We start from the raw sequence: 14,856 nt of genomic DNA, 5'->3' as shown, positions 1-14,856 counted from the left end.
CAGGTGTGACCCTGAGAAGGGAAGACTAGTAGTAGTATTGGAATTTGTTGAGCGTCTACTGAGTGCACTGAACTGTGCTCATTTGTTGAGCTACACCACAGAAATGCAGAATAAAGACCCTTCCCTCACAGAGCTTTCACTCTAACTAAAACATGGAGGAATAAACCTGCATTCCCTCTCTACTGGACTAAATTAACTGACTTGCAATTGGTAGTATTTTTTGGGTGCCCTCTGAGTGCAAAACCCTGTTCTAAGGGCTTAGGATAATGTAAGTGAGATATGTGTGGTCTGCTCTCAAGGAGCCTACGTCTAATGGGGAGAAGACAGACCAAAAATTATTTGTAAATAGTGGACACAAGAGAAAGAACAAGGCTATAACAGGAAGGAGTAGAAATATATCAGGATGAATTAGCTGAATAAATAATGGATATGCAAAGAAATATATATGTACGGAAGTGGTGGTTAGGCATTACAGCGGGGTGATCTTCTGACTCCCAGGCCTGTGCTTGGATTAATCAGAGAAGGCTTCTTGGAGGAAAGAGACCCTGCTCCTTTTGTAATGTAGAAATAATACCACAAGCTCCTTGTTATTAAGGTGTGGTTATTGTCTTTGTTTGATACTTTCCAAGTGTTTATTGTAGTGCATTGCACCCAGTGGGTACTTGGAAAATTCTAATAATGATGATATTTATTAATCACTTACTGTGTGCCGAGCATTGTGCTAAATACTAGAGAAGATAAAAGATAACTAAACACTGCACTATCCCTGTTCCCTATGAAGCTTTTGGTTTAAGAGGAAGGGAGAACAGATAAATTATCCCGTTTATACACTTGTGGAAATGAAGGCACCAGGTTTAGCTACAGTTAATTTTTTGTTCCTTTTTTTGGTTTTGTTTATTGGGGGAGCTATTGGTTTAAAATAGCAAATTCATTGTTTAGCACTCTGAAGAAGTCTATCTTCAGAGGGTTAACCTAAGAGCTTTGTGTGTAAAATCAGGTGAAAGGCTAAGGTGTAACCCCTTCTCTATGTCCTTGGGGTTCCCAGTGGCCACTCTGTTTTCTGAGATGGAAAATGGAGGAGAAAAAATGCAGTCATTGCCTGGACTCCAACTTGCAGGATTCTTGTAAGCGTTTTCCGGAAAAATGCATCTCGGTTTTCCAAAATCCAACATGCGGTCTCCGGGGGAGGTGGTCAGGGTGCAGGATCCTGAGGAAACCTTTTATTTTCCACAGCAGGCAGAGGTCCTGAAGCCCACCCACGTCCTTTAATGAATCCTGTACTCATCAGTGGTAATGCTAGCGTCAAATCTTTCTCCGCTTCTTCCTGTTGTTCCCAGGTTTGATCATGACAGTGAGCAAACCCTGTTACTTTGGGAACCTTCTGCTGGGGATCGTAGGTGTGGACGTCAACCTGGCCTACATACTCGAGGACGTGACCTATTACCAAGACTCTCTGGCTTCCTATACGTTCCTCATAGACGATAAAGGTAATTTTCCCTTTTTGAAATTTCCAGAGAAAAGAGCATTCTTTTCTGCTTTCTTAATAACAACAATAATAGTAATAATAGTGGTATTTGTTAAGCACTTACTTTGTGCCAGGCACTGTACTTAGTGCTGGAGTGGTTACAAGCAAATTAAGTTGGACACAGTCCCTGTCCCGCATGGGACTCAGTCTCAATCCCCATTTTCCAGACAAGGTCACCGAGGCCCAGAGAAGGGAAGTATTTTGCCCAGTGTTGCTCAGCAGACAAGTGGCAGAGCTGGGATTAAAACCCATGACCTTCTGACTCGCGGGCCCATGCTCTATCCACTATGCCATGCTGCCTCTCCCCCAGCCCCCAACAAGTCGCACCCAGCAAATGTGATGCTTCCTGTTAAAGGCAACAGTCGCCACAGCTGACTCGATCTGGGCAAAGGTAATTTGCTTCAGAGTTTGGAAACCCAATAATGATACCATTCATAATTGGATTTCTGAACATTAATTCATACCCTGTAGGAAGGATTACTTGGAAGATTAGGAAACTGAGACGTGGGAAGACTTGCGTGATAGGCAAGGAGCCAAAGAGGGAGGATGCTGGTTGGCCCAGAGTTAAGTTGGCTGGCCCAACCTCCTACGTTTTCGGGGATTTGGTGGCTGGCTTGGTTCATCAGTCAATCAGTTGTATTTATTGAGCACTTAACTGTATGCAGAGCACTGTACTAAGCTCTTGGGAGAGTGCAACACAACAATATAACAGGCACATTCCCACCCACAGGGAGCTTACAGTGTAGAGGGGAAGACAGACATTAATATAAATAAATAAAAAAATTGTGGATATGTGCACAAGTGCTGTGGGCCTCGGGGTGGGACGTGGTGAATAAAGGGAGCAAGTAAGGGAGAGCTGGGAGGGAGGGTAATTAAGGGGAGCAAGTCAGGGTGACGTAGAAGGGAGTGGGAAAAGAAGAAATGAGGGCTTAGTCAAGGAAGGCCTCTTGGAGGAGATGTGCCTTCAATAAGGCTTTGATGGCGTGGAGATTGTCTTTCGGATATGAAGAAGGAGGGTGTTCCAGGCCAGAGGCAGGAAATGGGCAAGAGATCGGCAATGAGATAGATGAGATTGAGGTATGGTGAGAAGGTTGGCATTAAAGGAGCAAAATGTGGGAGCTGGGTTGGAGGAGGAAAGTTGTGAGGTGAGGTAGGGGGGTTCACACGGTGGTTTTGATATTTGAAAAGGAACGAAAGCTGAGTGGCCCCCAGAATGGCCCTGGACAAGAGGGCCTATCAGCGGGGGCGTGAGCTGATAGCCCAGAGGATATTTCCAGAGACTCGGATCAGCTGCTGGACACGCTGATTAGAGTAGAGCACCCATCTCCAGTTGGGACAAAAATAATTGATAGCCAAGCAGCTTGATGGCCTTGTCTGGAACCTTGAATTTCAGACCAGCACCAACTTCTGTGTCTGTTCCCTCTGTCTCCCCACCCCCATTTTGTTTTTCTCTTTAAAATGTATTTTCCAGCATTTCCCCTTTTGTTTTCTTTCTAGGATACACACTTATGCACCCATCCCTTACCAGGCCCTATCTACTCTCAGAACCCCCACTTCACACCGACATTATACATTATGAAAACATTCCAAAATTTGAGTTGGTTCGGCAGAACATCTTAAGGTAAGGAGGATCTAAAAACAAACCATTTTTTCCTCCTGCCCTCCGGAACACCCCCTTCTTCCTCCGACCCCCAGCTTTTATGAGCAGATATAAGACAGCTTGAAGTCCTTTTTTCTGTGAGTGGAAAAATGTTGTGGACGTGAAGCGTGAAATATTGTTAGACATGTGGCAGGGTTAGTGATCTTTCGCTAGAACCTGGTTTGCATTTTGGCAATGGTTTTCAGAGTTTTGACATGGAAATCTTCAGAGTCTCTCTGGAGTTTCCATCCCCGAGGACGAGACAGATAAAAAGCTTTTGTCTTCCAAGTCCAGGTGCTCTCTCCCGCTTGGGTGTGTTCATCTGTTTATTCCTCACGTAACCCAATTCTGTAAGCACCCAGAATGTTAACGCCCTTCCCCGACCCTAACAACGTTTACCCACACCATGCCCCTGGCATTCTTCATAGAGAATAGCCCTTTCCAAACATCAGATATGTGTCCCCCAATCCAGTCCGCCAGTTGGCCCATAATTTTGGCACACCCTCATCTGTTCTCTTTGCTCCCAAGCTTGGTATCCCATACAAGGCTAACTGGGTCCAGAGGAGGCGATGGAAGTGGAGCAGAGCCTGGGAGTCTGGGTCAGAGTCCTGGGTTCTGAGGCAAAATCCTGGAAGTCTGAGGCAAAGTCCCAGGAGTCTGGGCCAGAGTCTGGAGTCGGAGGCAGAGCCCAGATGTCCAAGGCTGGGCCATCCACAGGCGGGCAGTCCATTTCCTGCCAGTGGTTTGGAAACCTCCCCTCCTCTCCGTATTTCTCTCAAGTGACAGCAAATTGGATCCAGCTCAGGGATGACAAGCTCAGGTCTCCCATAGCACACGTTCCCACTGCTTGCTTTGGGGAAGGCTCCATTAGTTCAGTAGGAAACATTCTTCCAGCAAAACTCATCTGTCCAAATCAAGCGCAGTGCCGGAAGAAACGCTTGTGAACAGGCAGTGTCAATGGACATTTGAACTTGGGGTGCGTCTGGCTGGTAACCCTCCACTTTGCTGAAGAATGGTGTGTATTACTTTTGCCGGGGGCAGATCCCAAGGAAAACTTGTAACAATTCTAAAGTTTGGAACCAGGGAAGCTCATAAGTGAATCAGCTTACGTACATATTGAAACAAAAATGGTTTTTGTGCAAACTAAGCATTAGGCTTTTGCAGAACTGAAACAATATATAGTTTACTTCCTAGAAGTGATTTTCTGCATTGTTTCGAAATCAGGAGGCGAGTCTTTGACTCACAGCTTCTTTGTCTTTGAAAGTTTAATTTGATCTTTGGCTTGACATGTCTGATTTTTATTTACCAATATAGCCTCCCCTTGGGCAGTCAGATTATTACAGTCCCCGTGAACTCTTCGCTGTCTTGGCACATAAACAAACTGAGAGAGACTGGGAAAGCAGCCTACAATGTTAGCTACGCCTGGAAAATGGTACGTAAAACTCACCCTTGCCGAATTACCCCACGGGCGTGCGATTTTTATGCATGTGCATTTACATATGACAGTGTATTTGCCGTTTCAAAGACGTTACGTTCTAATTCCCTTTCACGAGGAGCATGACGACTTAGTATAGTGGCGGCTGCCCTTCATCTTGGTTAACTCAACAGTCTTGAGAGACTTTGGCTGGTCTGATGAGCCATTGATTCTGCCAGCCAAGTGCCAGGACTGGGACTACATCCCTGCCAGACTTAGAGGGTCAGGGCGAAGTGGGAGGGGTGATCGGGGTGGAGTGCTGGGCCTCATGATCATTCAGAAGAGAGTGGCATCAGTTAAGATTCTGGAAGCTTTATATCGTCATTCCTTAGAGCAAAGCCCAGCCCAGCCTGCTGTTAAAAATAACTGTGGTACTTGTTAGCACTTAATAATAATAACAATAATAAGAAGAAGAAGAATGGTACTTGTTAAATTCTTACTATATGCAAAGCACTGTTCTAAGCACTGGGGTTAGAAATAAGTTAATCAGGTTGGATGCAGTCAGGTTGGGGCTCAAACTTGCTTTGCATTTGTTAAGCACTTACTATGTGCAGAGCACTGTTCTAATCGCTGGGGTAGATACAGGGTCATCAGGTTGTCCCATGTGGGGCTCACATTTTTGAATCCCCATTTTCACAGAAGAGATAACTAAGGCACAGAGAAGTGAAGTGACTTGCCCAAGGTCACACAGCAGACAAGCGGCAGAGCCGGGATTAGAACCCACGACCTCTGATTCCCAAACCCGTGCTCTTTCCACTAAGCCACGCTGCTTCTCAGCTGCTTTGTGCCCAGTGCTGGAGTAGATAAATGAAAATCGGATCAGACACAGTCTCTGTCCCAGTACAGTCTAAAAAGGAGGGAAAACAGGCATTTCTTTTTTTTCCTTCTTTTTCATGTTATTTGTTAAGTGCTTGGTGTGTGTCAAACACTGTTCTAAGTGCTGAGGAAGGTACAAGTCAATTAGGTCTGACACAGTCCCTGTCCTGCATGGGGCTCGCAACCTAAGAGTATTAACGGGTATTTCATCCCCGTTTTGCAGATGAGGAAATTGAGGCACAGAGAAATCAAGTGGCTTGTCCAGAGTCAAACAGCAGTCAACTAGCAGAGCCCATGTCCTCTGATTCCAAGGCCCGTGCTCTTTCCACCAGGCCAGACTGCTTCCCTCTTGGCAGGGATTGTCACAAGCCAACGAGATCAAAGTCTGTGGAGCTTTGACCACCGGGGCTGCCGCTAATCCCGGCTCCGAGTCGCTCCAGGAATTCTGAGTGGGCCGAGGGGGAGACTGGAAGGGCCTGGTGGAGATCATCTGTCAAGAAGGTGGGCAAGCCTCAGGTAGAGTGAGGAGGAAGGGAAACCCAGGGGCTCGACAATGTCAGGCCAGCAAATCCTGGCCCAAGAGAGCCACAAACCCGAGGATGCAATTGCAGGGCCAAAATACCTTCTTCACCAGCTTAACCTGTTGCTTTTCAGTGCTTTCTTCCTTCCAAGAAAGAGTTGGAGCTGGGTCCCAAAGCCTGCTGCTACTAGTGCCATAAAGAAGACTTTGTGTATTTTCTCACCTTCCTGTTGCACTTGCACTCTGTGCCATCATTGCCAAAGTGTTCGGTTAGTTAGGTGGAAGGGGGAGACCTACCGGTCACCGTAACAACTCCTCATGTACCAGAAACCAGATTCAGTTGACTTGTTTTCTTTGCTAACGCCAAATAATCCCCATCCTTTTAACATTTTCCAAAGGTCCTGTTTTCCCATCCTTTTTCACCCCATTTGAACTTCCCCTATAGGCAGTCGACTCCAGAATGGGAAGTAGAACACCCAGAGAATGCTAACGCCAACTGGAGAAATCAGATTCCTTTTGCCACATCTGAGAGCCCCGCCCTGTTCCAGCTTGGACTGTCGGTCTGAATTGGACTTCGGCAGAATGATAATGGACTTTTTTTTTTTTTTTAAGAAGTACTTGTTCAACTCTTACTGTGCATCAAGCACTGTTCTAAGCCCTGGGGAAGATATGACTCTATCAGTTGGGACCCACTCCCTTGTCCCATATGGGACTCCTAGTTTTATTAGAAAGAAGTAGGATTTAATCCCCATTTTGCAAATGAGGAAACTGAGGCACAGAGAAATTAGACAACTTGCCAAAGCTACACAGCAGATAGGTGGTGTGATCTGGGATTAAAACCCAGGTCCTCTGCTTCCTAGGCCCTTGTTCTTCCCAACAGGCCACCCTGCTTCTTTCCTCCATAAAAGTCTCCCCCTGGAGCCTCTTTGCTCCTTCCCCTCCTCCCCTCCAGGTGTTAGTTGGCTTCCACGGCCCCCAGGCCGTTACTTGCCTGGAGGGACTTCAGTGGTTCCAGTTTGAGAACCACTGGCCAGGGCTCATGTACTCCAAAGCCTCATACTCCTCGCTCATTTCCAGCCTCCTCCCAGCCTTCCTTCCCTTTCTTCCCCCTTCCCCGGACGTCGCGTTCATCCCCACAGGTCTGGCCCAAAAGCGGTTGGGGCAATCAATCAATCAATGATATTTATTGAACACTTACTATGTGCAGAACACTTTACTAAGCTCCCTTTATTCATCCCCCTTTATTCATTCATTGGAGAAGCAGCGTGGCTCAGTGGAAAGAGCACGGGCTTTGGAGTCAGGGCTCATGAGTTCGAATCCCAGCTCTGCCACTTGTCAGCTGTGTGACTGTGGGCAAGTCACTTAACTTCTCTGTGCCTCAGTTACCTCATCTGTAAAATGGGGATTAAGACTGTGAGCCCCACGTGGGACAACTTGATTCCCCTGTGTCTACCCCAGCGCTTAGAACAGTGCTCGGCACATAGTAAGCGCTTAACAAATACCAACATTATTATTATTATTATTACCCCAGCGCTTAGAACAGTGCTCGGCACATAGTAAGCGCTTAACAAATACCAACATTATTATTATTATCCCCCCCTCCCAGCCCCACAGCCCTTACGTTCATATCTGTAATTTACTTATTTCTATTAACATCTCTCTTCCCCTCTAGACGGCCAACTCATTACGGGCAGGGAGTGTATCTGTTGTGCTCTCCCGAGCGCTTAATACAGTGCTCTGCACACAGTAAGTGCTCGATAAATATGTTTGACTGAGCGCTTGGGAGAGTACAGTATAGTAGAATTAGGCACATTCCCTGCCCATAACAGGCTTACAGTCTAGAGGGAGTGCGGTCATTGCACTTAGCGGGATCATGCCGTGCCAGGGTGCCAGCCTTCGGCCTCTCAGATTTGCCATTGGTTTGGTAGGTCCAGGACACCTCCTTCATCCTGTGCATCGTGGTGATCCAGCCGGAGGTTCCTGTCAGACAGCTGAAGAACCTCAACACCGTGCCTAGCAGCAAGCTCCTGTACCACCGGCTAGATCTTCTGGGCCAACCCAGTGCCTGCCTCCATTTCAAACAGCTGGCCACCCTAGGTAAGACTCCTTCACACACCTCTCAGAGCCTCGTTTGACATTTATCAATGTGATAGTTTAGTTGTGTAGAGCCTGAAAAATACCCCTCCTCCCACGTCCTCCCCCCCCCCCCCCCGGAGCCTATATGGGGTAAAATAATAATGGTGGTATTTGTTAAGCGCTTACTATGTGCAAAGCACTGTTCTAAGTGCTTGGGGGTTACAGGGTGATCAGGTTGTCCCACTTGGGGCTCACAGTTTTCATCCCCATTTTACAGATGAGGTAACGGAGGCACAGAGAAGTCAAGTGACATGCCCAAAGTCACACAGCTGACAAGCGGCAGAGCCGGGATTCGAACCCATGACCTCTGACTCCCAAGCCCGGGCTCTTTCCACTGAACAATATAGCCCAGTTCACTTAACTTGGTATTTTGGGTTTTCCTCTCCCCACCAACTTTTCCTCCATCCCCCCATCCTTAACTGCGGTATCTTTTAAGCACTTACTATGTGCCAGGCACTGCACTAAACGTCAGATTGGACACACTTCCTGTCGCACATGAGGCTCGTAGTCTTAATCCCCATTTTACAGATGAGGTAACGGCGGCCCAGAGAACTGAAGCGACTTGCCTGAGGTCACACAGCAGACATGCGGCAGAGCCGGATTTAGAACCCAGGTCCTTCTGATTCCCACGCTGGTGCTCAGAAGCAGCGTGGCTCAGCGGAAAGAGCCCGGGCTTGGAAGCCAGAGGTCATGGGTTCGAGTCCCGGCTCTGCCACTCGTCAGCTGTGTGACTGTGGGCAAGTCACTTAACTTCTCTGTGCCTCAGTTCCCTCATCTGTAAAATGGGGATGAAGACTGTGAGCCCCACGTGGGACATCCTGATTCCCCTGTGTCTACCCCAGCGCTTAGAACAGTGCTCGGCACATAGTAAGCGCTTAACAAATACCAACATTATTATTATTATTATTAAGTCACTTCACTTCTCGGTGCCTCAGTTACCTCATCTGTCAAATGGGGATTAACTGTGAGCCTCACGTGGGACAACCTGATTATCCTGTATCTCCCCCAGTGCCTAGAACAGTGCTCTGCACATAGTAAGCACTTAACAAATACCAACATTATTATTATTAGACCATGCTGCTTTTCTACCCCCTCTAGACTGTAAGTTCATTGTGGGCAGGGAATGTGTCTGTTAATTGTTCTATAGTATTCCCCCAAGCGCTTAGGGCAGTGCTCTGCACACAGTAAGAGCTCAGTAAATACCACTGACTGACTGACTGGGGGGACTGACTTCGAAGGAAGTAACGTAAAAACTGCCCTCAGAGGACAATCAAATGGCAATGGACTGTAAACCCAAGAGTGGACAGGCCACTCCCTCTCCTGGAGCCGCTCCCACGGGGCTCGGCCCCTCCAAGGTCTCAGCTCCATTTTTTTCTCTCTCTCTCTCTCTCTCTCTCAGAAAGCCCCACGGTCATGCTGTCTGCAGGGAGCTTTTCTTCCCCTTATGAACACCTAAGCCAGCCGGAGACCAAGCGAATGGTGGAGCACTACACCGCCTATCTCAGTGACAACACTCGCTTGATTGCTAATCCCGGGCTTAAGGTAAGGATGGAAAAGCAAAGCAGGAAGAACAGGAGTATTTATTGAATTCATACCAGGTGCAGAGTACCGCAGTAAGCCCTGGGGGGAAAATACAAAGCTCTGGTCTCGGAGCTAAGCGTCTTTACTGAGGGCCCAGTTTCAGGTGGATCGCTGGTTGGACCTGTCGTCCTCTCTAGACTGGAAGCTCATTATGGGCAGGGATGCAGTGTTCTATTGTCCTCTCCCAAGCACGTAGTACGGTGCTCTGCACACAGCAAGCACTCAATAAATACAATCGAAGGAATGAACCCCGTCAGACAGCCGAAGAACCTCAACATGGTGTCCGGCAGCAAACCAGAAGCCGGATCAGATTCCTTCGATACGAGAGGCCTCGGCTTGAAATTCGGCCTCTCCGCACAGGGGTTGTCGAGGGCCAGCTTAGGTTAAGCCAGGCTCAGTGATCCCTGTCGGCAGGTTAAGAATCCCTTTCCCATCCTCGGCCCCCAAGAGGGTGTCTGGAGTTCCACCGGCCGAAGGGATCGTGTCTGCAGGGGAGCCCCTCATTTTCCCAGGGACAAGGAGAACAAGGGTGAGGAAGCAAATAAGAGAGGGTGTGGTGATCTTTTTCTAAACCAAAATTAAGGGTGGGGGGGTCCCTCTCTGTCTCTTCAAAATGGATTGGACAAATCCTTGCCTAGGAGACTCCCAGAAACTGAAATACTCCTAGGTAATAAGCTTTTGTTTTCTTGGAGTTTCGTCTCATCCCTCTGGTGTGAGCAGATTTTTAAGAAGTGATGGGGCTTAGATTCTCCCCGATAGGTCTTTAGGAAACCCTGTCAGCAGCTTACTATCTTTTCATGGGAGGCTTAAAGGGTCCCTTGCTGGGTCTGTCTTTGTCTTGCAGTTCTCTGTCAGAAATGAAGTAATGGCTACCAGTCACGTCACAGATGAATGGATGACCCAAATGGAAATGAGTAGCCTGAACACTTACATTGTCCGCCGTTACATAGCAACGCCCAATGGGGTCCTCAGAATTTACCCTGGTTCTCTCATGGACAAAGCATTTGATCCCACCAGAAGACAATGGTGAGTTTTCGGGGGTCCTGTTGCCAGAAGTTCCCAAAAATCCTAGTGAGGGAGGCTGTGTGCCCATAAAAAAAGCATATGAAGTCACTCACGTCAAGATAGCTCTCGGGACCAAGAAAATCTACTGAGAAATTAAAGGAACCCGATCCTTTTGTAGCAGTAAAATCAACTTTATTAGTATGCTCTCTCTTTAAGACGCTTCTGTTCCTTATCTCTTGACAGATATTTCAAGATGAAAATCATTTGCACATGTGGCATGCAACATGTAGTTCTATTCTTTTTGCTGAAGATTTTTTGAGCTCTTGGGATTGATTTCAGTTTCACTTAGGACTTTGTCTGGAAATGGATATTCTTTAATATAATTTCAATTAGCTCTGCTCTAGTACGCATCAACATACCACTTTGGTTAAATGGCTCTGTGTATAAGGGTCTGTCTATGACATGTGAGAAGTTTACATATTGAGAACTCAAAAGATCTGCTTCCACATCTGGTTTTTGTTTTTTCTGTGCTGAAGTTAAAAGACAAAAAGCCTACCAGGTGGTTCTGGGGAGTAAAACGTGGAGATCGAGCAGGCTCGGATTTCTAACCTTACGCTGCTCAGGAACGAGATCACTTGTGACTTTGCTATTTCCCCTCTGTCTGCTAAGATATAATTGATTTCTGTACTTTGATTCGACTCTATCGCTCCTTCGTCTCTTTTGACCGGGCCCTTCCAAATGAGCAATCGACAGATGCTGTCATTTGCATGCGAACTACCCAGAGATGTGCCCACAACAACAGGCTCTTGGGGTCTTCTTGATTTAATTATTTTGTTTGCTCAAAGAACATTTTAAATTCTTTTGCCCTGTTTAGCTGAAGTCAGGGCGAGAAAGCCTAAATGAGGTAGGCGCAGTTAAGAGCAAACCACTTGGGCTTCAGCGTTCCACACCGGAGATTTTGAATAAACATTGGGAGGGGGGGAACAATTCCATCCTTCAGACTCTTCAGCCAGGTGAGGGGTGGTGGAAGTAGGGGGACACTTCCAATTATTTGGTTCCGTGGGCCACTTTTTGTAGTTGTATGTGTACAAGTGAACGGCAAACAGCCAGCTGGGAGAGGGGCAGGGAGATCCTGTCTGCTGCTTTCAGAGTTGCCGGGGGCTAGGAAGCGGCCAAAGATAGCCGAGGATAGGAAGGCAGGGCCCAGCTGGGACAAAAGCCCCAGGTTTGGAACGAGGGGGATCCCTTGGCAGGCTATATTTTGTCATCCTGCCAGTGCTCCCCAATACACACACACACTGCCCACCTTTGCATTTGTGAATTTTGTCTCTCTCTCTGCCCTGCCCCTTCCAAAGAAGATGGAGTTGGCATCGTCTTTATCCAGTGAATTTGGAAAATAACCCCTCTTAAAGGTTCTAGTGTCAATAAAATCAGACATTTAGTATGTCTAAGGAGTCTGTGTAGCTCTTAGGCACCCGGGAGGCAAAATCAATTTATTTTTTCATTTTTATTTTTATTTCGATCTTTATTAGGTACCTGCATGCCGTGGCTAATCCGGGATTAATTTCTCTGACCGGTCCTTACTTAGATGTTGGAGGAGCTGGCTACGTGGTTACCATCAGTCATACTGTTCACTCTTCCAGGTAATATTTGAGCACTTGGATCATTCCGCATTCTTTTCCACAGCCTCGTAGACAGTAAATTGAAGTTGCCTATGCTCTAGGGAACCCATAGGGGAGGAAAACAAAAACCGAACCCTCTCCACAGCAGGGAGGGAAAGCTAGTGAGAACGGGGTTAAGTTGTGTGTGCCGTTGGAGTCTGGGTGTTCATGGGGAGAGGAGGCGGGGAATTCTTGGTGTGAGAGAAGGGGCAGGGTATTAAATTTCAACCCCTCTGACCCCAGACTTGTCCATGCTCTGGTTTTAAAATTACAGAAGTCTCTCTCTTATCATCTGTGCTGTCCCAGAAACTGAGTCCCTGCATATCCCTTGCTTCCTTTGCATTTCCCAAATACTTGGTACGGTGTCTTGCAGCTGGTACTGGATATAAGCCTTTACTCTGCTCTCTTGTGTTGGGGAGAGAAATTCCTCTCCAGGGGAGCACAAAGTATGAGCTCTGACTTGGAGACTTGCAGTCAGTAAACAGACACCCACCCACGAGTGTCAGTATCCAAGCTACATCGATTGACACCCATTTATCCAATTAAATACAATTAAAGTTGGATTTTATTCCTCAAAATATATATTTTTCCTAGCACCTGGAATATATAGCATTTTCACTTGTACTGTGCTCAAACCATTACTGTTAGACATAAAGCCAAGGGGAAAGTGAAGGTGGAGTAGTTACTGATTATATTAAGCAAGATAACCCTCTTCCTTCTTCTCTGTCTTCTCTTTTTTATTTTTTTTTTGGTTGGTATTTGTTAAGCCCTTACTATATACCAGGCACCATACTGAGCACTGGGTTGGATACAAGCTAATCAGGTTGGACATAGATCCTGTTCCATATGGGGCTCACTGTTTAAATCCCCATTTTACAGGTGAGGGAACCGAGGCACAGAGAAGTGAAGTTCATTCAATCGTATTTATGGGCGCTTACTATGTACAGAGCACTGTAGTAAGTGCTTGGAATGTACAATTCGACAACAGATAGAGACAATCCCTGCCCAATAACGGGCCCAAAGTCACGCAGCAGACAAGTGGCGGACATAGAATTAGAACCCAGGTCCTTCTGACTGCCAGGCCCTTGCTCTATCCGTTAGGCCAAGCTGCTTCTCCTGAACCCTTCCCCAACAATCCCCAAAGGGGAAAAAAAACAACCCCAAAAACCTGTAGTTCTGTTGACAGGAAATGAATGGAAAGACAATAGAGAAATCACGAGCCGTAGCTCTGTGAGTAGAAGACGACCGTGTACCCAGCCCAAAGCTGATTTCTTGTTCTTCACAGTAAAATCCTCCAGTAGCCTCCAGAGGTCAAATGTTTCCCTGGGCAGACCATTCACTGCATGGATCTCTGCTAATGTCTCAGCAGTGAGCCTCTCCATCCCGACTATATAGGTGTTTGAGTAAATTGCACAGAGGAAAAGTAAGAGCAAGTTGCGTCTGGAAAGGAAAAGAATGGCAGTCATATTGGTATTTAATCCCAGTGCATTGTTCTAAGTCTGCTGTCCCCTTTGCTCTTGCCCAAAGCCCCGTGAAAACATGTTTTTGCGGAGGAAGAGTTCAAACATCTTTCCAATTTACTTGGCATCCTGTCATTAGGTTGAACTTTTAACCCTAGCTCACTGCATACCTTCCATCCCCACCCCCGTCCCCTTTCTGAATGTGAGCTCCCTGAGGGGGCAGGCTCTGTGGCTGAATGGAGAGGCTTATATCTTCTCTGCAGTCCTTAGTATTGTGCTTTTCACTAAGTAAGCATATAATAATAGTTATGTGATATTTGTTAAGAGCTTACCATGTGCAGGGCACTGTACTAAGTGCTGGAGTAGATACTAGGTAATCGGTTTGGCAACAGTCCCTGTCCCACATAGGGCTCAATAATGTTGGTATTTGTTAAGCGCTTACTATGTGCCGAGCACTGTTCTAAGCGCTGGGGTAGACACAGGGGAATCAGGTTGTCCCACGTGGGGCTCATAGTCTTAATCCCCATTTTACAGATGAGGTAACTGAGGCACAGAGAAATTAAGTGACTTGCCCACAGTCACACAGCTGACAAGTGGCAGAGCTGGGACTCGAACTCATGACCTCTGACTCCAAAGCCCGTGCTCTTTCCACTGAGCCACGCTGCTCACAGTCTTAACCGCCATTTTCCATGTGAGGTCACTGAGGCCCTGAGAAGTTGTGACTTTCCCAAGGTCACAGAGCAGACAAGTGGCAGAGCCGGGATTAGAACCCAGGTCCTTCTGACTCCTAGGCCCGTGCTGTGTCCACAAGGCCACTCTGAACATAATGGCATTTATGCCATTGTCAATAATTAGCTCATAGTTCCTGAAGCTACCAAGAAGAGCAAAGTCTAATTTTGTTGGGATTTCTTGCGGTTTGGGCTCTGTACGTCTAAACCCACATGCCTCCGCAGACTCCCCGGGGCATACAGGGAGAGTACTTGCCTAGAGTCTCTAGATTGTAAACTCACTGTAGGCAGGGAACGTGTCTGCCAACTCT

At 47.0% G+C, this 14,856-nt stretch overlaps 1 protein-coding gene across 1 annotated transcript in view; it reads left to right on the top strand.

The window, feature by feature from the left end:
* Positions 1-14,856, top strand: part of CACHD1 (cache domain containing 1) — a 180,649-nt gene that overhangs the window by 141,845 nt on the left and 23,948 nt on the right. Inside the window, 7 exon segments of the mRNA XM_029083275.2 lie at positions 1,338-1,487; positions 3,023-3,146; positions 4,479-4,596; positions 7,903-8,071; positions 9,510-9,652; positions 10,536-10,717; positions 12,229-12,339. Coding sequence (XP_028939108.1) covers positions 1,338-1,487; positions 3,023-3,146; positions 4,479-4,596; positions 7,903-8,071; positions 9,510-9,652; positions 10,536-10,717; positions 12,229-12,339 — 997 coding nt within the window.

The sequence above is a fragment of the Ornithorhynchus anatinus genome, chromosome 18 (genome assembly GCF_004115215.2).
Source record: "Ornithorhynchus anatinus isolate Pmale09 chromosome 18, mOrnAna1.pri.v4, whole genome shotgun sequence".
Lineage (NCBI taxonomy): Eukaryota > Metazoa > Chordata > Mammalia > Monotremata > Ornithorhynchidae > Ornithorhynchus > Ornithorhynchus anatinus.
The sequence above is the reverse complement of the archived record's forward strand: the minus strand, read 5'-3'. Positions and strand labels throughout refer to the sequence as shown.